At 42.0% G+C, this 24,099-nt stretch overlaps 2 protein-coding genes across 5 annotated transcripts in view; both read right to left on the reverse strand.

Moving 5' to 3' along the window:
* Positions 1 to 7,258: 7,258 nt before the first annotated feature.
* On the reverse strand, positions 7,259 to 12,349 carry DNLZ (DNL-type zinc finger). The gene is made up of 3 exons (XM_069069188.1): positions 11,755 to 12,349; positions 9,369 to 9,508; positions 7,259 to 7,551 (listed from the first exon to the last, which is right to left on the reverse strand). The coding sequence occupies exons 1-3, from the start codon at positions 12,010 to 12,012 to the stop codon at positions 7,383 to 7,385; spliced, it is 567 nt and encodes a 188-aa protein (XP_068925289.1). The 5' UTR covers positions 12,013 to 12,349; the 3' UTR covers positions 7,259 to 7,382.
* A 7,106-nt stretch (positions 12,350 to 19,455) lies between these two features.
* The window catches only part of CARD9 (caspase recruitment domain family member 9), a 31,748-nt gene continuing 27,104 nt past the window's right edge, over positions 19,456 to 24,099 (reverse strand). For all 4 annotated transcript variants that reach the window (XM_069069193.1, XM_069069190.1, XM_069069191.1 and 1 more), the window contains 3 exons: positions 21,767 to 21,840; positions 20,466 to 20,542; positions 19,456 to 20,183 (listed from right to left, as the gene is read on the reverse strand). In XM_069069193.1, the coding sequence (XP_068925294.1) occupies positions 20,084 to 20,183; positions 20,466 to 20,542; positions 21,767 to 21,840 (251 nt within the window). In that variant the 3' untranslated portion in view covers positions 19,456 to 20,083. The remainder of the gene's footprint in view (positions 20,184 to 20,465; positions 20,543 to 21,766; positions 21,841 to 24,099) is intronic.

Below are 24,099 nucleotides of genomic sequence, written 5' to 3' on the forward strand. Positions count from 1 at the left end.
AATATTTATTCAGCACTTCAAGGTTTGTAAAATATTGTATATACCCTATCTCATTTGATCCTCACAACTACCCTGCAAGCGAGGGGCTATTAGTATCTCCATTTACAGGTGAGAAAACAAAGGCTGAGAGAGCTTAGGGGTCACCCAGGATCATGCAGCTATTAAATATCTGAGGTAGGATTTAAGCTCAAATTTTCCTGAAGCCAAGTCCAACATTCTATCTACTGCACCACCTAGCTGCCTACTTAATATATGTTGTATCTATCTATAATTATCAAAATTCACATTTATGTAACAATAATGAGATTAGATTAAAAGCACTTTACATATATTATCCCATTTGATCCTCATATAGCCTTTCAAAGTAGGTAATGCAAGTATTTTTACCCTCTACTTTACTGATGATGAAATTAAGGCCTAGAAAAGCTGAACGATCTGCTAGAGATCTCGGCACTCATAAGTGCCAGAGCAAAAGTTCTGTCCCAATTCTGGGGCTCTTGTTATGGCACACTGCCTTCTTGCTTTAAGAGCTAATTTAATTCAACAAATGTTTATTAAGTGAAATGGTCTGTGCTTGGAACTGAGGGTCAGAGAGGACAGAAATAAAATATGAAACTCTAACCTTAGAGGGATCATCATCTAGACCAGAAATCACATGCTTGCACACAAAAAGCATAGTATGAGGCAAAATTCAAGGTCAAAATGAGTGGCAGAGATAGGAAAATCTTCTAGAAGTTCAGAAGAGGCTCCTACCTGTCAAAGGTCCAAGGGGAGAGAGTCTAGACTAGCTTCCTCTGTACAATCTAATCCCAACCTAAAATCGCTGTATCTGAGGGTCCTTGCCTTCACTGCAGGAGAGGTAGAGCTTGAGCCATAGCCGGGTCTTCAATCAAATTTAATAAACATTTATTAAGTATCTACTATGTACCAGGTTCTGGGGATACAAAGTAAAAGGCCAGAGTCCCTGACCTCCAGAAACTTACATTGTCCTCACAGAAGAGCATATGTACACAAATAAGGAATTACAAAGTAACTCCAAGAGGGAAACAGCATTAACAGCTCCAAAGCTCAAGAAAGGCTTCTACAGGAAGGAATAGGTGAGCAGAGCCCTGAAGGAAGGATGCTGAGGAGAGGGGAGGGGGGGATTGCATTCAAGGTGAAGAAGAGCTGAATTAGAGCACGTCCTGGGGGAATCTTGAGCACAGGTGCTCCATAGGACCTCTGCCACATAAGCATGGAGACAGCCTGTGTAAAGTCAGGGAGGTCAAAATTGGAGCCACTCAATTTAATACACATATATTTAGTACCTACCATGAACCTGCCTTCAAAGCACTTATAGTCCATTTATATTCTGCTGTGGGTGTGATATAAGTACAGTCATAACTAGGAATTCCAGGTAGGACCTCTCTCTCCAGTCTACCTCAATCCATCACGGGAGTATTTTTCCCTTGTATCTCCCCATCCCCAATTTGCTTCATTTGAATGAAACAGCTTTTATTAAGTGCTAACAATATACTAACCACCAGGCTAAAGACTGTATATACAAATAGAAAAGTAAAATAGTAACTGATCTCAAGGAGCTCATACCCAAAATGATGTATGAGTGCCAGAAGACTCAGGAGCATTGAATGAATATTGGAGTGAGGAAACCAAGGACTGATCTCAGGGATCCCGGCCCCTTGTTAACTCCAAAGATGACCAGGAGCTGACCAAGCAGCCACAGAGAGCTGGAATTGCTGGCATTCCCTTGTGAGGTCAAGCTCTTGGGTCACCAGAACCTGAAATTCTAGATCCCACTCAGAAGCAAAAGCTTTCTTAAACAGTTGGCCCTCATTGGAGTCTTCCATGATCATTTAGTTTTAATATCTCAACTATATGGAGTAATTCAAGAAATAGGTTCTGAGGATCATTCTGTCACCTTCCAATTAAAAACAACACAGAAGAACAATTCCCAAGCCTAAAAAAATGGGTTTGGATTTAGTATCACTTGAAAAAATAGAGATGTTGACTATGAGCAGCCATAATGATTTCTATCCTGGTAACCACAGGTCATTTCCTGGTATTTTAAGGAACATGTTGTTGGTCACTCATTTCAGTCACATCCAACTCTGTGACCCCATTTGTGATTTTCTTGGCAGATACTGGAGCAGTTTGCCATTTTTTTTTTCTCTAGCAGATTAAGGCAAACAGAGGTTAAGTGACTTGCCCAGGATCATAGCTAGTAAGTATCTGGGGCTGGATTGGGTCTTCCTAACTGCAGGCCTGGAACTCTACACCACCTAGCTTCCTTTTTAAAGAACAGTGCCTCCCCTCCCAATCCCACAATTCTGAGACTCAATAAGTAGATGGACAAGAAGGGTCCGGAACCAAGTAAAGGATCAAGAGTAAGGTCATGTCTAGTTTCCAGATGCTAAAAGTCCAGAATAAGTTTGGGAGGCAAAGTCAATAGGCAAGCTAGTTAACTATCTTCCTTCGTGTAAACTTTAGCTGCTGTTTTACCTGATATACAGAGACCACACCCTATAATTGATAGCTCAAATAGAGATTAGAAAGCATCAATGAGACTGCTGTGAGAGAAATATCTCCTGAGTTCATATGGTGAGTAACTGCTGCCAAAATATATTTACCACAATGCAGAAATTATAGATAAAAACCTAGGTTTTATTATTATGCTCAAGCATAGGTTTAAGCCTCAGAGAAAACCTAAACAATCAATAGCATTCAGACAAGGTCTCTTACAGGCAAAATTATGCCAGTGACAGAGAAGTAATTTGTTTACATATTGCAGTCTTATACATTCCTTTCAGGCCATAAAAGTTAAAGAAAAGATAAATTCATAATAGCATACTTTCTTCAGTGTCATGTAAGTTGAACAAACAGTTAAACAGAGTCATAATCTCATACATCCCCTAGGGAAACAAACTTTATTAAGCAAATTCTATAGGTAAACTAAGTTAGGTTACAGATTAATCTACATTTCTAAGGGTCACAGATAGGCTGACTAAGGAGAAAGATTTACATGTTGCCAAGGAGTCAGGGATAGTTGAGATTCTTCCACAGGCTTTTTATCTAAGGAATGCTGAAGGCTGTAAGTACATTTTCACATCCCATGAGACAGGTTTTGGTCAACTCAACAACCTTTCAATTAGGAGAAATGGCCTTGACCTTCTCTTAACATTATTATTCCATGAGTCAGGTTTTGGTCAGGCAAGGTTAATATTAACAGAAGACAGATTATTAGTTAAACAAAATTTGCAGGAGGGATGGCCCTGAGTCTCAAATAATAAAAGGAAATGAAAAGTTCCCATAACAAGACACTAATCCCCAGAATTAATAAATGAATTTGCTTTCCTCATTAGACAATTGGCCTGATTTGCTTTTTCTTTCTTTTTTTTTAAATAGAGGATGCAGTCTTGGAGGCTATGCTTGACTGGTGAGTTCTCACAAAGCCAACTCTATCTAGGCAGCCCCAGATCATAGGCAATATTTCACTCCACCAACCTGGCTAGCCTGCCATTTTAATATGCCTTTGTCTCCTTGCTATCTCTTGATCAGAGAAGAGTAGTAAAATTAACACTATCACTGCTTCTGGAAAGGGTTTGTCAATAGCTTTTTCTATGGCTCCAGTATCCCTGTGACTTCCCAGAACAAAACATTCTTCCCTGGCCACCATTCACCCTATATCAGTTGTCTCTCCCATCAGAATATAAACTTCTCAAAGGTAAGGGCTATACATCTTTTTTATTTGTATCCCTAACATTTAGCATGGTACCTGACTTAATAAATACTTTTTTCATTCATCATTCAAAATAATATGCCCCATCCAACGTCTTTTCTCTCATCTAGAGGAGTCTGTTTCTCAACCTATCAATTTGGGTAAAACAAGACCTTCAGAAAACTGATAGAAAGAATAAACAATGTTGAATTTTAAGCCAGAAGTCCTGGGTTCAAATCATATCTCTGCTACTTCCTGTGTGACCTTGGGCAAATCATTTTACTTCTCTGGGCCTCAATTTTTCATCTGTACAATTAAAAGGTTGAACTGGATGATCTCTAACATGCCCTTTCAGCCCTGAATCCTATAAACGTGAGGCTGGAAGTTGATAGCATAAGAATTGCTCGGCTTCAGGAATAAAAGAGTAAAGGACATGATAATAGTCTTCCTACCCCCACCACCCCAAATCTCCCATCTGGCTAAAGGTTACTGTGGAGGGGAATAATAGCTGGTTGTTCACCAAGGGAAGGACAGGGGGGTAATAGATCCAAAGCACAACTCCCCCCAAACCACCCAGAGAACAATGGAAAACTGTTATTCTGCCTCCCACCCATGGCACTGCACCCCCCTCCTCCCAGGCCTATTCCCAGGCAAGAATAATTGCCTAGGCTTTCTGGGACCATTGTGTTCATTTAAATTGCTAATTCCCCAGCTCAGTGACTTCAGCAGAGTGAATTTCTGTAGGAGAATGCCCTCAGTAATTAATGCTGAAGGGCACACGTCCCAGGGCACTTGTGGCAATAAATAATTTTCAGCATCTTTGTAAAGTCAGGGAGATGGATTCAAGAAGATGGTTTTCTTACAGTTTAGCAGAAAGAGAACTGGACTAGCCCTGGACTAGAAGTTAGGAGATCTGGGTTTAAGCCCAGGCTCTGCTATTTACTGGGTGACCCTGAGCAAGTCACTTTACCCTTCAAAACTGGTTTTCTGATCTATAAAAAGGGGATACTGATCCCTGCCCTGCTTACTTCATAAGGTCCCTATGAGGGTCAAATGAAGCAAAAGTGTGTAAAATACTTTTTGATTGTAAAGTGTGATATCTAAAATGGCTCACATTTATATGGCACCTTAGGGTTTGTAAAGCATAAGCTGCAACCGGAGTTCCCTAAAGCAAGATATACTGGCATCTTAAATGGGAAAACACAAAGCCAGCTGGAGCGGCAACCACACTGGCATACCCAGGAAAGCTGCTAGCACAGGTTCTTAGATCTTTTTTACTAGGAAAGTAAGGGGTCAACAGTCTTTATTTTTTAGTTACATTCATTAGTTCAGGGGAAAAAATCAGCACCCTGAAGTTCAGAGAAAATCTAAACAAAGAAGATAGAGAAAATACAAGCAGAGAAATAAAGACAAACAGATAGGGCTTCTGTCTGAGAAATTGGCACAGATCAACAGCCAGATCCAATTGTCTGATCAAGGCAATACATACATAGTTACCAGAGAGAGAAGCACCAACATCTGGGTTTTTTTTAAGCCAAAGGAGAGATGGACTCCTTAACGGCTACCCAGAGTCTCATCTGGTCAAATCACAAGGACACTCTTCCAATGAGTCAATGAGTGAACCCCAAAGCAAAATGCTAACCTCAGAGTATATATACCCTTCTTCAGGGTCAGAGGGTATCACAAACCTGGTGACCTACTGTCTAATTACAAAGTAAGAAAAGGTGTGGGTCTTCCTAAAAAAAAAAAAATCAACCTCCCATAATCAAGCTTCCCTTAATAGGCTCCACATGAGGCCTATTAAAGGGCAGGATGATCTCATATCCTATTAACATTACACCAGCCCTATGTCATTTGGAGAGCACTGCCCTTCGAAGCCCCTCTTCCCAGGAGCATGGCACAGTAAGTAGTATTAGACTCAAGGGAAAAAAAAGTCCCATCAAAATCCTGCCTTTGAAGCTCACTAGCAGCATGACCACCAGAAGGACAACCTCCCTGAGCCTGCTTCCAAATTCATGTTGATATTAGTCATTGCTGTTATTAATTACTATCATCCCAGCTGGGAAAGTCACTTTATTGTTCAAGCTTGATTTCCTCATTTGTAAACATGGCTCACATTTACATGGCACCTTAGGGTTTGCAAAGCATTTCTAATCCACAGTGTCCCAAAGGTATTACTTGAGTTTCAAGTTTAATAAGCTTAAAATTTACATTTAAGCTTTAATAAGTATAAAACTGGGACAGCTAAATGGTGTAGTGAATAGGTCACCAGGCCTGTTTAGGAAGCCCTGAATTCAAATCTGTCCTCAGACATGTACTAGCTGTGTGACCCTGGGCAAATCACTTAACTCCGTTTGCCTCAGTTTCCTCATCCCCATTCCAAATCACTCCATTTCTTTGCCAAAACTACAAAAAGGGTCATAAACAGTCAGACACCACTGAAAAAATGATTAAACAAGTGTAAAACTTCAGTAAGACTTTTGGGACACCCCTGTACATGGTCTCCTTTGACCCTCATAACCTCATTAACTGATGGTTAGGAGGTGAGTGCATCACAATGCTTTTATTATGTCATTCTGCTACTTCAAGCATCTTCTGGTGGGGATACTTCCATAGTAGATGGTATCCTTGAGTTGTGTGGTTGGAAATATTCGTGACCTGGTTGGCTGACCATCCCTGTGATGAACAAGAGCCTCTTCACATCTGTCAGGGCCAGTCCTTGGATGCCTGTCTGTTCTTAGATTGTCTATACCTGAAGTCTCTGGCTGAGGAGGAGCTCTGGCAAGGTACGGCTCCTGGTCTTCTGGCACAGACTGGGTCGTCTCTATGCCACAAAGAAGCTCGGAACAAAAACTATATAGTAGATGACTACTCTACAGTACTCCAGACCTTACCATCTGCCTTGCCTTACAAATTTCTAGGACTTACATGTTAATTTGACCTGCTGCTATATCCTTAAGATCTCTGGGCCTTGCCATGGTATGGTCTCTCTAAATAAGAATGTCTAATGAGTTCTCACTTTGAGAGTGAGAACCCAGGGGTTAGCTTTTTCTATTCTTATCCCCAGCACTTAGCATAGGGCCTGACACATAATAAACACTTAATAAAGGCTTATTTATTCACATAGATGATGATAATGAAAGACAATGCTTGTTAAACCAAATCACCCTTAACTGGTGGAAACAGGTGATACAGAAATAAATAAGGGGACAGAGAAGTTTTAGACAAAATCACTCAGGTTGGGACCTCAGCTCCCTCTGCATGTTTGACTACTAAACACACTAACCTCCCAGTGCCTGAAATACAGGGGTCAGGCCAGACTACCTCCCACCATACCTCACCTTAGGCAAGTTGCTAGTTCCTGAACTATACAAATGTAACAGCATTATTCTGATTGTTGTGAAAAAGGCATATGTCTGTGACTTGAATGCTCTGGGGCCCTTACAGGCTAGTGTGGAGGGGACCCAAGGCCTAAGAGCATTCTCAGAGTTCTAAGACCTGAGTCTAAACAGTTTATGAAATCTCAAAACAGACACTGTACACTGGAATTTGAAGATGATTCATTTTTTTAAATAAAAACAAAGGCAACCCCAAGCAAAGATTCCTTTCTTTTCCAACACATAGATAAAATGGAGAAAATGGGGGAGAAGTCAACGTTTCATCTGGATCAGGTTGGCTCCTTTCTTGTGGCATCTGTAGGATCTGAGCTGCTTTCCCCCTCAGAAGGAGAAGCAGATTTCGGTCCAGCCTCAGCCTCTGAAACAATTTCGAGAATCTCCTCACCCGTCCCTCGTCTCACCTTCTCCCCTCGAGCTGCCAGAATTTCTTCAATGTTCCTGAAGAAAAAATGTCCCAATGTGAGGCTGTAGTTGTCAGCTTTCCTTCATACTCAACTAGAATTACACATGAAATCTGGCCCCTGAAGATTGAGGCTCAGACCTGGGGGTTTGGCTTTTACTAGCTGCAAATGCATCACCCTATTCTTGCTGACTCTAGAAGGCAGTAACTACCTGGTCTCTGTATACTTTGCCACCACCTCTCTCTCAAAGAGTACACGATCTACAGTAGGTACTAAGAGGGTATTTGTTAAATGAACAAGCAAATCAAATTAATACCCTAAGTTCCTGAATCTGCAAACAGGGAGCCATGTAGTATCACAAGGAAGAGAAGATGGAAGTACCGTGTTTCCCTGATAATAAGACACTGTCTTATTAAATTTTTTGGACAGAAAAACACCAGAGGGCTTATTTTCAGGGGAGGGCTTATTTTAATAAACATTGACAGCAATTTTAATAAACAGGTAAATGTGAACAAAAAAATGTACCTTTATTCAATAAGCAAATCACTGGGGAAGAACAGGATGACGTGCTCACTGCTGCAGCTCTGATTGGATGCAGCGTTTCACAAGGGGTTGGGGGGGTGGGGGGGGGGAACGGTGCATACAGAGGGTACCGTAATGTAGTGTATATCACAGGGGATCACCTTCACTACAGTAGCAATCTCAATTGGGCTTATTTTCGGGGGAGGGCTTATTTTAGAGGAATCTTACACAGTAAGGGGAGGGCTTATTTTCGGGATAGGTCTTATTATGGGGAAACACAGGTATTTAATTACTCTTTCCTAAGTTCAGGGTTGGCCCTAAGCAAAATTTTCAAATAGGGGAAGTTAATTTCCATATTCTCTCACATCTCTTTTGACACACCTCTCTCACTAACTAGGAGACCTTCTTCTATCCAGGCTCCTGGGCCCTTGGTGTGACCATGAAGCCCTGAGCATCCAGGTTTGCCATCCCAAAACAAGATTAAATTGAGCAAGGTACCTTTTTTTTTTTTAAAGAAAAATTTCCATTTTTTTTTCAAATTACATGTAAAAACAATTTTAAAAATTTTTGAGTTCCAAATTTTCTCCTTCCCTTTCTTCCCTGCTACTCATTGATAAGGCAAGAAATCTGACATAGGAATAACAAGTTATCTTTAAAATTTTTTCTTATAATTATTTTAGCTATTTCCTGAGTATTTCAAATGATGTGGGTGTGAATGTGGGAAAAATAAACAAAGTTCACACTCCATGAAGACAGCATAGTAGACTGGGAGTCAGGAGACCCAGGATCCAGTCAGAACTGCCATTTACCAGATAACTGTGGCCAAATCATTTGACTTTTCTAGTCAAGCCTCAGTTTTCTCATCTGTAAAATGGGGACAATACTTGTACCATCTACCTCTCATGATTACTGTGAAGAAAATACTTGGTAAGCCATAAAATGCTAAAGAAATGGCAATTATTATCATTATTAAGTTCATCTGTTTGTTTGGGGTTTTTTTTGGAAGGGAAAGGCAAAGTAATTGGGGTTAAGTGACTTGCCCAAGGTCACACAGCTAGTAAGTGTCAAGTGTTTGAGGTCACATTTGAACTCAGGTCCTCCCGACTTCAGGGCCAGTGCTCTATTTGCTGGGCATCTGTATTTAACACAAACATTCATGTCTTGGTGAGTATCAGAATTCAGGCTGTGGATGAGTTTGAGAGTCAGGATACTGTGTGACAAGCTTTCTTTTGAAAAACCAAACAGAACTCATTTCTAGATCATCACTGGGACTGATTCCAACACTTACACACAGAGGGACTTAACCGATTTTTGTGAAAATTGAGTACTCACTTCTTCCCATCCAGGTCTGAAAACCAGCCCAAGTTGTCAGCAATGACATGGTGGTTCTGGCAGCTGGGACATGTCACAATCACCACGCCATTATGATAGGCAAGCTTGGAGATCCTTTTAGCTGACCTTGTCCAGCAGACCTTAAAGAAAGAGCAGCACTGTCAGCTGGTCACCATTATTGACGCCCATTCACAATATCTCCCAATAGCATTCTGCCCTTGAGACAGCATGGCCATGGCTCAATTACCCTCTATGGGGAGGACATATGTGCTAAGAGAGACAGGGCATGATGCAGTCAGTGGAAACAACACCCAACTTGGTGTCAACGAACCTGGACTCTAGTCTGGGGCTGCTATTTACTAGTTGTGGGTAACCCTGGGAAAATGTCCTTGTTGAAACCGAGTCTCAGTTTCCTCAACTATAAAATGGGTATAATATACTACCTCCCTCAGGGGTTGTTGTGATGAAAGAGCTATGTAAAATGTAAAGGACTAGATAAATGTGACCAGTTTTATTATTACTATTTCTCCTTTGGCTGCCTTGGTTAGGGTTGAACATTATACAGGTGCTTCCAAAATTCCCCTGATTTATGAGCATCCTAGGTCAGCAAAGGCATCTTTACACTTACCTACATCCATCCTGCACAGTGCTGTTTAACCTTATCCCTAATCTTCCCATTTCTGTCTTCCAGGTCAGTCCCACAGCCTGTCCCTGCTCCTCTCCTGCCATTAGCTGTGCCCAATAACAACTCAAAGTGATAGTGTTTCTAAAGTTTGCAAAGACTCCCAACCCAGTAACCTGAAGGACAGATGGTACAAGTACTGCGTCCATTCTACAGATGGGTAAAGAGCAGAGGGAAGAAAAGGCTTGCCCACCTCCAGCTGTGCCTTGGAATCCTTTATGACCACTATACCCTCCAAACTCCACTCTCCCACATCTTTAGCCCTGTTACTCACTCCTACCTTCTTAACCCACCATTCTTCTTGAGCTTCTACCACTACTAATAGTTAATATTTATATTGTGTGCCAAGCACATAAGGCTAAGTGTTCCAAGGAGGGAAAGGGCTCCATTCTTTCCTTCCTATTCACTCTTTATCCCTCAATCCTGGGTGCCCCAAGCCACACCTTCTCTTATTCAAGTCAAAGAAGCATTTATTAAGCACCTACTATTTGCCAGGCACCTTGCCAAACTCTTTTCCCAAACCCCATCTCTCCTCTTCCTCTTATCTCCCAGCCATCTTATTCAACCTGGGACCTGCCCCACAAGCCCCAATCTCTGCATCTGTTGGTCATCTTCCCACCACTTAAAATCCCTGTAACCCCCAAACTTTGATTCCTAGTTCTCAGACCTATACCTCTCTCCCCTTCCCTTAGCCCAAAGGACTTTGATACCTTTTTTTCTGCTTTTTGGAGGAGGAAGGCAGGGCAATTGGGGTTAAGTGACTTGCCCAAGGTCACATGGCTAGGAAGTGTTAAGTGTCTGGGGCCATATTTGACCCAGGTCCTCCTGACTCCAGGGCTGGTGCTCTATTCACTATGCTACCTAGCCGCCCCGAGGACTTTTGATACCTTTAAAGCAATAGAAATGTGAGTTATCACTGAGCTCCTAGCTCAAGGCTTCCCCTTCCCTAGAGGCAGCTAGATAGTGCAGTAGAGTCAGGAAGACCTGAGTTCAAATCCAATCTCACACCCTTATTAGTTGTGTGACTCTGGGCAAGTCATTTAAACTTGTTTGCCTCAATTTCCTCATCTGTAAAATGGGGATAACAATAGCATCTACCTCCCAGGTGGTTGTGAGGGTGAGATAATAATTGTCAAGCATTTAGTACAATGCCTGACACAGTGACAGAGAAATGCTAGCTAATATCAATAGAATCTTCTCCCTGTATCTCATTCTATAGAAGGGGCCACCACCAGCTGCGGAAAGCACCCCAGGGCCTGGGAGTAAGAATTAGATTCTAGTTCTGGCTTCGCTCCCAACATCACTGTGTGACCCTGGACGAGTCACTGCCCCTCTCTGAGCTCTAGTTTTCCCCATCTGTAAAACGAGAGATTTTAAAGCCATAGATTTGGAACTGGAAAATCCTTAACCCTAGGCTAGCGGTTCTCCTGGTGTGGTCCTGCCATCCAGGAGGGTCAAAGCTATTTGCCTAATACTGCTAAGACGCTTTGGAGGCTACCGCGGTGAAGAGCAGCCCTGGGCCGGCCCCCCGCGGCGGGGAACCTTCCCCCCCCCCCCCCCCCCGCCTTCACACCCGCCCCGCTTCCGCTCCGCTGCCCACGACGTTCGAACGCCCCGCGACCCAACGTTCCAGGCCCCGCCCCGCTCGGGTGCGAGAGCCCGGCCCCCACCGTGGACCTCCGCCTCCGCACGTCTGGGGCCCACCTTGCAGGTGTAGACCAACTGGTAGTGAGAGGCCTGTACCCGGCCCAGAGCAGCAGCGGGCTCGGGCCCCGAGTCTGGCCCGGAACTCAGCGGGCGCCGCCAGCACTGCAACCCGCCTGCCGGACCGGGCCATGGCCGTCTCTTCCCGATGCCGTCTCGGATGCATCCCTGAAGTGAGCCAGGCCCGATGCCGGTACCCGGGACCGAGACTCGGGACAGCCGCCCCAGCCGCCAGCCCCATGTAACCGCCTGCCGCATGCTTCCGCTTACTCCCGAATGGGCGGACGAAGCCGTTTCGCCGCCATCTTGGAGTTGGGCAACGCCGTCGCCTATGGCAACGCCAGCCTGGCGAGCTGACCTCCTGCTGCTCTGCCCCCTGCCGGCTGGAGCGGCTCACTGCAACACCCTCCTCTCGACTGAGTAGAGTTCCTGGGATTTTAGAATTAGGGGCAGAAATGTCCAGCTCCAGTCTTCAAAGTTCTAGGCGTTCTGGTTTAAGACGGATACGGACAACCTAGAGAATGTCCAGAGGACAGCAACCAGGATGAAGAAGGGTTTTGAATCCGTTGTCCTAAGAGGAGTGGTTGAAGGAGAGAAGACTCCAGGGGGACCTGCTAGCTGTCTTCATGAATTTGAAAGGCTGCCTCGTGGAGGACTGGGACTTGTCCTGTCAAGCCCCAGAGGGCAGAACCCGGAACGATGGGGAGAAGTGGCAACGTGGTCCATTTCTGCTTGTTAGGAAAAACTTGCCAATACTTAGGGCAGTCCAGAAGTAGAATGAGTTGCCTTCCGAGGTGGTGGGTTTCCCCTTCATGGAAATCAGAGGCTGGGTTACCACTTGGCAGATATGTTATAGTTCGGATTTCTTTTGTGTATGGATTAGGCTAAATGGCTGATAAGATCAATCAACAAACAAACATTTCCTTCTGTGACAGCACCCTAGACTCTAGTGCTGAGAAGAATCATAAGATAATAGATTTAAAGCTGGGAGGGACCAAGGAGGCCATCTAGTCCAACCCTCTCATTTTACAGATGAGCCTCAGGGCTCAGGAAGGGGAGGTTACTTGTCCCAGGTCACACATCAGAGATGAGACTTTGAACCCAGGGCCTCTAACTCCAGAGGCAGAGCTCATTTCTGTGCACTATGGCACCTTTCTGGGCCTCAGTTACCACATCTGTAAAATGAGGTTGCACTAGATACTTTCTAAGGTCCCTCATGAGACAGTTGGTGACTGGGGTTAAAACTTCCTCTTAGAGCCAGTAGCCTTGGGACCCACTTGAGAGGAATAATGACTCTTCTTTTTTATTATTTCAAAGTGCCTTCTGTGATCTAGACACGGTAGAAAAGATGCCCTGCTCAGTCATTGCCCTCAGAGAACTGAATCTTGACTGGGAAGAAAAATCCAACCCAAGCCTCTCATACCCAGCCTTTTCCCCAGGTGACACAACACTACTCCCTCTGAAGTCTCAGTCATTAGTCTCCACCTAGGGAAGGCAGATGTTTGGGGTTTGTTCACACTGCTGGCTTGACAACTGCAGATGGGGTGATCAGAAGACCTAGGCTGTAGGAAGGCAACAGTCCAGGCATATTTTCAACCAATCAGCAAGCATTTATTAAGCACCTACCAAGCATTTTGCTAGGCACTGGGGATCCAACAGCAACAGTGAAAACAGTCCCTCCCCTCTAGGAGCATAGAGTTAAGGCTGGGGCCAGGGTGTCCATATTTAGGTAAGATACAAAATAGATACAAGGGGATTTTGAGGGGAAGGAATTAATAAATGTGTACATCAAGTAAGGCATCATGTAGAAGGTGACAATTGAGTTGAGCCTTGAAGGAAGCCAAGAATTCAGAGATTAAAAGATGGGGAGGGAGTAGCTTCCCAGGTATGGAGGACAGTTGTGCATAGAAAGGTGTGGAACCAGGAGACAGCATCACAGATGAGGAAAAGTAAGATGGCCTGTTCAATGAGAGTACAGTGTGTACAAAGGGGAAATAATCTTCAATAGGGAAGCCACAACCAGGTTGTGGGCAGCTTAGACACCAAACAGAGGAGTTTAGATTTGATCCTGAAGGTAACAGGGAACCTTGTTCTCGTAACTGTCCAGAAAATAATCACTGAACATCAAGAAACTACCCTGCAAGAGGGTGTCCCAGTGAAGCAGGACAGGTCCCAGGGAGTTCCTCTCCTTTCCATGTCCTCTTCATGTGGAATAATGTGGTTCTGGGGTTAAGGGCTGCTCATTCACACAGGCCTTCCATTTGTTTCCAGTAAGCATTTAAGATCCTTCAGGAGTCGGTGCAGACATTTCTTCCATTAGGGCATAAGCCTGTCACATTCCTTCACTTTTTACTCTTAAAGCATCCAAGGTGCCTTTTTCCCAAAGGGTTCTGGGTAAATGGATAAACAAAGTTGTTATCTATCCTCATCATGCCACTGAAACTCTCCTCTCCAGTTACTAGTGGTCTCAGTTGCCAAATCTAAAGGCTTGTTATCAATCTTGTTCACTTCTCTGAGGCCTTTGATGCTGTTGATCACCTTCCCTTCCTCCATTCATTCTCCTTTCTCCCTTCTCCTACCTATTTGACCACTCCTTCTCAGTCTCCTTTGCTGGATCATCTTCTATATCTCACCCCTTAACTGTGTTTGTACCTCAGTTTTATTCTGGGCTCTCTTTCTCTATATTCTACCTCTTGATGACTTCATCAGTTCCCATAAGTTTACCTTTTCTACACAGATGACTCCCAGAGCTATATAACATCCCTAGTCTGTCTCCTGAGATCCAGCCCTACATCAACTAACTACCCATTAGGCATTTTAAACTGGATGCTTTGTAGGTTTCTCAAATTTAACATGTCCAAAACAGAATTCATTATCTTTCTCCAGAAGCTCACCTCTTTTCCTACTTTTATTGAGGGCATCACCGTCTTTCCAGCTGTATAAGTTCACAAACTGGGAATCCTCCTTGACTCCTCACTCTCCTTCTCCCCCTTCCCCATTCACTCACTTTCCATTCTCCCTGCACAGAATCCATTGCATATGACACCTCTTCACTCACACACAAAGCTACCACTTTAGTTTAGTCCTCATCAGAAGTTCCAGTTGTCTTCAAGGCTAATCAGTCTCCTTGCCTTGAGTCTCTCCCTTTTCAGTCTATCCTTCACACAGATGCCAAAAGGCCATGCCCAAAACACAAATGTGACCTGCCCAAGTAGCTTCAGTGGTTCCCTGAAAACAACCCTCTATCTAATCTACTTTTCCAAGACTATTACACATTATTTTACTTTTGTCAAGTATGTCTTCTTACTGGACCTCACATGAAGTGCTCACTTTCTCATTCCCTCTGTTTCTATCTCTGTCTCATTCCCTCTGTTTCTATCTCTGTCTCTGTCTCAGTCTCTCTCTCTCTCTCTCTCTCCCTCCCTCCCTCCCTCCTCTCTCCTCTCTCTCTCTCATACCTACCTGTCTTTATATGGGCTGTCCCCCATCCCTGGAATACACTCTCCTGCTCACCTCCCCCTCTCAGAATTCTTTCAAAACTCTGCTCATGTCACTTCCTGCCAGAAGCCTTTCCTGATATGATACCTTCCCTTTCACCCAGATGCTAGCACCTCCTCCCTCAAAAAACTAACTTGTATTTGTTTTGCATATACTTACATGTGTACAGGCAGGGACTGTTCCATTTCTATCTTTGTATCCCCAGAGCTTAGTACAGTAAGAGCTTATTGACTATTAAAAGGTGGTCCTGAAAGCTACTCATTTGTAAATGAAATGGTGCTGATTATAAAATTTCACAAACCAATATGTGTCTAAGTAGGAAGAGCCTATCACTAGGGAGCAGAGAGAAGAGCAGGATTCCAAGCCTGGCATGTTTATAAACAGATGCTCTGCCAATGCCCGATGGCATACTTCCATACATCAAGGTCTTTTACTCATCATTCTCTTCTCCCTCTACACTGTTTCATTTAGTGATCTCCTCAGCTCCCAAGGATTCAATTAACATCTCTCTGCTGCTGATGCTCAGAACTACTTCTCCAGCCCTAATATCTCTCCCAAGCACCAGTCTTAGTTTCTAATTGCCTATTGGGCATCTAGCTAGGTAGCTTAGTGGAAAGAACACTGGGCCCAAAGTCAGGAAAGTCTGAGTTCAAATGTGGCCTCAGACACCCACTAGATGTATGACTAGCAAGTCGCTGTTTGCCTTATACACCGGAGAAGGAAATTACAAACCAGTATTTACAATTACAAACCAATTATAAAACTACAAACCAGTAATTACAAACCAGCATCTTTACCAAGAAAATCCCATGGACCATATTGGCATGCTGTGGTCCATCGAGTCATCAAGAGTGGGACGTGACTGAATGACCAAACAACATTGAACATCTCAAAATAGATTATGTGTGGACTCCAGGTCCAGCACTCTATCCACTGATAGTGTATTTATTTATACACATTTACCTGTAACTCCCCAGTAAAATGTAAGCTCTCTGAAAACAAGCATCATAACTTCCTTTCTGTCTTTATGTCCCCACTACAATTACTTGTATATCATAGATATTTAAAAAGATTGGTAAGTGAGATTATTAATACTATAATTATTTGATCTGGACTTGTAATTGAATCATTTTAAAGAACTCATGTGAGGAAACTGCCTTCTTTGATGCAGAATGGTGACATATCTTTAATTTGCATTCATAGAGAATGCTTAGACTTAGAATGCTTGACTTGCCCATGATCACACAGCTAGTATGTGTCAGAGGAAAGACTCGGACAAAGGTCTTCCTGCCTTCAAGGCTGGCCCTACATCCCCTGAGCCAGGGGTTTCCCAATCTTTTTTGGGGTCATAGACCATAGTGAAGCCTAGAGACCCCTTCTTCGAATAATGTCAATAATTACAAAGGAGATGAATTATATTGAAATATACTTATCAAAATATTTTTTAAAAAGTTACAGACTCCAGGTTAAGAAACTTTGCCTTAAGCTATGTGTTATTGACAATGGTGATTCCTGTAATTATGATAATTATTTTCCCTACTAGCCTCTTCCTGTACTTCTTTATGTTGTGCAGGTGATCCTGGATTATACCAGGAAAATGCAAGCTCTGGAAAGTTTTACCAAGGTGCAAAGGCTGCTCATACACAGGTTGGCCACCAGGTGATGAATTTTATGGCCACTGTAACTCACGAAACTCATTTCTCAAGACATGGAGGGAGAGCATGTTACCACACTGTCCTATCCATCCTTTACCTTTCATATGCATAGCCAGTATCCAAATTCTGGCCCCCATCACCTCTCAATTCTATTGTTATAGGGTTCTAGTGCGTCTTTCTGCTTCCAGTCTCTCCTCCTCCACAGAGCTACCAATAGAATCTTCCTAAAGGACAAGTAGGACCATGTCATTCCCCCTGATTAAAAATCTTCAGTAGCCCCCTATTGCCTCTTTTTTTTTTGGTAATTTTAAAAAATTTTACACTTAAATACAAATTGAGAAAAGAAAAATAATTGCCATATACACAGTGGAGAGGATTCAATATGAAACAATTTCCATTTCAAGAAAACCTGTATAATAAATACTACACATTGTTTTCAAAGCTGCCCAGTTTTTCTTTGCTTCTTTGTTGGTTTTCTTTTGTTCTCTGCTGGGTACTCTTTACTTTATTTTTCCCCCTTCCTCCCTCTCCCACTGAAGAAGGCTAATATACATATGTATTACATACACATGTAATATATATTATATACACACTATATATAATATATATTATATAAACACACACATACATATATATATAATACCATACTATGCTTATTTCCTCCTATTATGTGTCTCTGAAAGTAGATAGCATCTTCCTTCATAAGTCCAAGTCTTTCCATGTTTGCCTAACTCAACCTGCTCATCATTTCCTACACCACAACAATACTCCTTTTTGGATTCAAATAGCATCTTCATGGGATCTTTGAGGTCAATTTGGGTATTTATAATAGTCAGAATGACTTGGTTGCACAAAGTTGTTCTTAAAACAAACACTGCTGTTACTGTACACAATGATCTCTTGGTTCTGCTCATTTCACGCTTCTTTACTCCATAGAGGTCTCTCCATGCTTTTCTAAAATTATTGAATTCATTATTTCTTATAGCAGAGTAATACTCCGCCATGAACACATACCACAGTTTGTTTAGCCATTTCCCAATTGACAATCATCCCCACAATTTCCAGTTCTTTGCCACCACAAAGAGAGCTACTATAAATATTTTAGAACATGCGGGTTCTTTTCCATTTCCCCTAATGCTCTTGGGAAACAGGCCTAATAGTTTTATGGCTAGGTCAAAGGTTATAGGCAGTTTAATAACTCTTTGGGCATAATTCCAAATTTCTGGTTGGTTCAGCTCACTGATCTACCAACAATGAGTTAAGGTCCCAATCTTTCCCCATTCCCTCCAACACTAGTCACTTTCCCCTTCTATCATTTTAGCCAACCTGATAGGTGTCAAATGATATCTCAAGGTTGTTTTCATTTGCATTCTCCTTATTGCTTCTAAGATAGAATACAGCATCCTCAGTTTCACACTCTGGCTTCTACCTATCCTTGCATACTTCCTGCTCATGTTTTGGTACAAGCTAATCCCCACGCCTGAAATAAACTCCCTTCTTATGACTCTTTGGCATAGGAGCCTTAACTTCTTAATAATAGCCAGAGTCTAGGTGGTACTTTGATTTGCAAAGTACTTTACTTTTCTCATTTGATCCTCACAACTCTCTGAGGCAGATGCTATTAATATCCCCATTTTTTTTATTTTTTGCTTTTTGGAGGGGGGAAGGCAGGGCAATTGGGGGTGAAGTGACTTGCCCAAGGTCACATGTCTAGTGTTAAGTGTCTTGGGGCCAGATTTGAACTCAGGTTCTCCTGACTCCAGGGCTGGTGCTCTATTCGCTGTGCCACCTAGCTGCCCCCTATCAGTCTCATGTTATAGATGAGGAAACTGAGTTTCAGACACACAAAATAATTTGCCTGCGATTACTTTCTTAACCCCAAGTGCCTATTCCTCAGACCCCAATTTATCTTGTATATCTCTTATTTGGACATCTTTGCTTGCATGTTGTCTCTTCCATTAGACAGTAAATTCTTGATTTTTTACCTTACTTTATATCCCTACCACTTAGCACCAGGTTAACAAATAGTAGTCTAATTAATGCTAGTTGATTGACTGACTGGTGTCACAACTATTAAGAGTCAAGATTCAAACTCAGCCTTCTCCTGGCTCAAAATTTAGCACACTTTCTACTATAACACAGTATCAAAATTCTAATTATTGTTGGAAGCAATTGATATTCCATCATTCTACAACTAGGTGAGCAAAGAAATCTGTAGAGCACATCCAGATCTTTTTGCAAGCAGACCATTAAAGTTACAGTAAATTCAGGGTGGCTAGGTGGCTAAGTGAATAGAGCACTGGCCCTGGAGTCAGGAAGACCTGAGTTCAATTTCGGCCTCAGACACTTAACACACTTACTAGCCATGTGACTTTGGGCAAGTCACTTAACCCCAATTGCCCTCCAAAAAAAAAAGAGGCAAAAAAAAGTTACAGTGAATTTTCAATTATATGCTTTGTGATTATTAAGAAAATGACTAATAATATTGTCCATAGAAGACAGTTTGCTAGATACCCTTACTGTTCATTGCTTTTTGAGCACAAATCCATTTCCTTCTTTTAAAACATTTTTATTTTTTATTTTGACAGAGCAGACATCCCAACAACCTTCACACGTATATTAGTCCTAGACAATTGAGCAAAATGGCCTCAAAGGCTGAGAATGCTGATAATACAGATCACTTTTCACTTTGTGCAGTTTTCTGTTTGTTAACATAAAGGATGGTTGGTGGTTCCTTCAGCTTTAATCATTTGGTATCATTGTTTTCCATAGGATTTGACCCAAGTTTTGTTGCTGTTTAATGTTGTCTTCATTCACATTGTCATAATAATTGTTCTTTGCTTCTGTCTTCTTTATCGTGTACTGCTTAAATAAGTCTGTTTTTCAGAATTCTTCTTATTTGTCCTTCGTTATGTCCATAAAATCATTTTAATCCCAATCTAAGAAAATCTTAATTGGGGTTCAGCAATTCAAAATACACAACTTTTCTTCAGATTCTAAGCTACACAGAGATGCTTTCAAGGCTTAGATGATGTTTTTGATTTTTGACATGCTGTTCCATTCTATCTAGATGAGTGATGAGAGATTGACTAGAGGGAAGTACAGGGCCTCTCAGAGAGATTAAGCAAACTGGCTGAGGGGATTTAGGGCCTTGGGTTCATCAGGCAAATACAGTCTTAGGAGCCCTCCGTATCTGTGTTATCACTTCCTGTGGTGTTTTCCCAGTCTACTTCTCCCTGTCGGGTGCTATGGTTAACCTTTCTGTGTGCCCACTTCCTGTGAAAGTGAGAAATGGGTACAAGAGTGAGAACACATCTCTGTGATTCATTAAGAGTCTGAATCACAAATAAAGGACTGATGGTAACTCAATGGGGCGGGGCAAATTGTCAGGTAATTTCTAACCCAACCCCTTCATTTTACAATAGGGAAACTGAGGCCCAGAGAGGCCTAGTGATTTGCTCAAGGTCATACAGGTAGGAACTTGTTAGGAGGATGAAAAACCCAAATGCATGGTACCCACCAATGCACCCTCCTTGCTTTGAACCAGGTCAGTCTTACCTACGATAGTTCTCAAAGCTTTCTTTGATTCGACGCCGTTCCTTCTCTTGTGGATCCCCATTGCTTGGTCCACCTCCCTAGAAAGAAAACAGAAGGTGAAAGTAAGTGCAAGTAAGGCAGATCTGGGCTAAAAACTGGTGCCATTTCAGTGAGTCTAGAATGAGGATGGTTTGGATTCCATCTTTTTTTGTCTTCTTCCCCTGCCACGGTCAGCCCTATAGTCTATTGCTCCAGTCAAGAATATGCTGTTCAAAAAAATAAAAAAAATAAGAAAAAAGGAGCAGCTAGGTGGCACAGTGAATAGAGCACCGGCCCTGAAGTCAGGAGGTCCTGAGTTCAAATCTGGCCTCAGAAACTTAACACAAAAACTAGCTGTGTGACCTTGGGAAAGTTACTTAACCCCACTTGCCTTCCAAAAAAAAGCAAAAAAAAAAAAAAAGAATCTGCTGTTCACCTCAGATGAGTTGGCCGGAGAAAGACCTTGGAAGGTTTTTTTTTTTTTTAACAAGTATTTATTAAGCAACTACTATATGCTAAGCACTTTACAAATACTATCTCTCTGGATATCCAGGACAACCCTGGAAGGTAGGTGCGGGTATTATACATCCCTATTTTACAGATGAGGAAACAGGCAGATAGAGATTAAATGCATTTCCCAGGGTCACACAGATAGTAAATATGTAGTTAGTAAGGCTGGATTTGATCTTAGATCTTCCTGACTCCAAGTCCAGAGCTCTATGCATTGTACCACTCTAACTACATAAATCTGAAGGAAGTGAAGGTTGTATTACTATCCTTAGCAACGCTTAGGAAGCAATCCCAGAGCATGTGACCTCATTTGTTCATTGGATCATATATTTAGAATGGGAAGGGGCCCTAGAAACCATCTAGCCATTCCCCTCATTTTGGGCAAATGATTTGCCCAGGTTCAATAAGCTAGTAAGTGATAGAGCTGGGATAAAAACTCAGGTTTTTTGGCTCCAAATCCAACCCTTTTCCCACTAAACCACATTAGAGGAGACAGAACACCTGCCCAGAATCAACCATAAAGGATCTTACAATCACAATCATAATCATACACAGATACAAAAGCAAACACATGCATACAGATATAAATATTTTGACACATGTGCATAAAGACCCCAAATATCAACACACGTCCACATAAAAGTACAATCTCACACATATGCCAATGTATACACAAGAATCACACACGACCAAGATTCGCCCCAGGGGGAATCTTCCATCAAACACACTGCATTTAGTTTCAATTCATCCTGGGGTCACTCAGTTTCTCTTACATTTTGGGCCAGAAAAAGCTTCTCTTTTGTGGTGGCAAAGGGCTGTTCTAGATGCCTCTCCTTAGCTGGATGACCTGAAACATACAATTGGTCCCACACTCTCATTAGTCCATGGGACTGGGCATGGAATCCAATAAACCCACTCCACACTCCCAGTCTCCTATTAGCAAGTCATATTTAATGTAATGATATTAAATAGCAAAAAATTTTACAGTGCCTTAAAAAGTTACCTTATTTGATACTTATAAAACCCCTAGGAGATTTTAATTCCCATATTACAGATGAGGAAACTGAGTCTGAAAGAGGATAAGTGACTTACCCAGTCAGGGTCGAGTGACTTAGTGTTTGAGAAAGGATTTGAACTCAGGTTTTCCTGACTCCAAGTCCAGCACTCTATCTATCCACTACATCATATAGTTTCCTAAAGGGGTCAAGGACAGAGGGAAAGGTTTCCTTTGAATATTTGTAGCAGTACCTTTATTTTATAATAGCAAAGAAGTGGAATCAAGGCGGGTACAAAAAACAGATAAACTCTCCTTTCTCGACTCTACCTCCTGACTTCCCCGGCTTCTTCCAAGTCCCAGATAAAATCCCATCTTCTACAAAAAGCCTTTCCTAATTCCACTTAATGATAGTGCTTTCTTTCTACATATTATCTCCGATTTATCTGGTCTTGTTTGTACATAGTTGTTTGCAAGTCACAATAGACTGTGAGCTCCTTGAGGTCAGGGACTGTCTCTTGCCTGCCTGGGTATCCTCAGAGCTGAGCACAGTGCCTGGTACGGTAGGCATTTAATAAATGCTTGTTGACTAAGAGACTGACATGAACAGAATAGAATATTGTCATGCCAATATAAATGAGAGCAGTGTTGTTGCATTGTGGGTAGAAAGCAAGCCTTGGAGTCAGAAAAGACCTGGGTTTCAGGCCAGCTGCTGACACATAGAACCCGTGGGACCAAGGGCCAAGTACTTGGCCTCTCAGTGAAACTCTCAGTCACCAGGCAGCTGCCAATCTGTACTGATCAGAGGAAGTTTCCTCACTGGGAATTATTTATACCAATGGAATCACAGGTCTGGTTAAATAAAAGAAGAAAATGATAAATTCAGCAAGTTGTACTGAAGACATAAAATATGATGTGCATTTGTTGACAGAGTCAACAGGTCAATTTGTTTTGCTTGACTTTACTTATTTGTTACAAGGAATGTTTCAGGAGGTGAAGAGTTAGTGGGAAGGGACAGATTAAAAAAAATACTAAAACACATTAAAAATAAAGAGAAAAAATAAAAAATAAAGCTATACAAATGGAAGAAAAAGAAGTTCAGAAGGGGAAACAAAAAGGGTAGTTTTATGACTACTTTGTTCAATTTAATCTCTCCTTTCTGACAATAAGCCAGGCAATGGATAGATTGCTGAGCTGGGCCCAAAGTCCTGAGTTCAAATTCTGCCTAAACACTTACTACTTCTGTATGACACTGGGCAAGTCATTTAATCTCTGTTTGCCTCAGCTTTCTCAATTATAAAATGAGGATAATAATAGCACCTACCCTTCAGTTGTGAAGATCAAATAAGATAATTCAGAAAGAGTGCTTAGCATAGTGCCTGGCATGTAGCAAGTACTATGTAAATGTGTGGGTTTGTTTGGGGTTTTTTTTTTAACTATACAGAAGTTCACTGCTTCACACACAATTTTCTTTTTTATTCTTTATGCATTGGAAGGTTTGTTGAGGACATATTCATAATGGAAAATAACATTTTTTTAAAAGAAGGGGGAAAAATCCTACTGTACTTGGCTAAGCAGGAGACCCAGAAACAAAAATATTCCCTTATTATGACACTCCCCACAGTGGCTATTCTAAACTTTTTTTTCCCTAAGGTTTTCTCCATTACTGGTTCTTCCTACCCTTTAAATAGAAGACCTTATCTCCTATTTGACTGAGAAAACAAGATTCATCCATCTTCCCCCTCTACTTTACACCTCAAAATCTTTCCATATTTTCTATTCCCTCTTCCTTTATTCTAGTATTTGAAGAGGTAACCCTCCTCCTTGTCAATGCCAACCTCTCTGCTTATGCCCTTGATTTCTTCTCCTCTATCATTCAGAAGCTTACTGATTGAATCACTCCTCTTTCTCTCTCTCATTTTCAACTTCTCCTTTTTTATTGGTTCTTTCCAGGCTCCCTACAAACCCATGTCCATGTCTTCCTCGTTTTTAAAAAGCAAAACAAAACAAAAAACCTTCACTTGACCCGGCCATTTTCTTAAGACACTACATAGAATGATACCTTTTCCCTTCCATAATCAAATTTCAAGAAAAAAAGTGATCTACACTTGT

The sequence above is a fragment of the Petaurus breviceps genome, unplaced genomic scaffold (genome assembly GCF_028583685.1).
Source record: "Petaurus breviceps papuanus isolate PSGF00001 unplaced genomic scaffold, PetGlider_PUasm1.0 90779, whole genome shotgun sequence".
Taxonomy (NCBI): domain Eukaryota; kingdom Metazoa; phylum Chordata; class Mammalia; order Diprotodontia; family Petauridae; genus Petaurus; species Petaurus breviceps.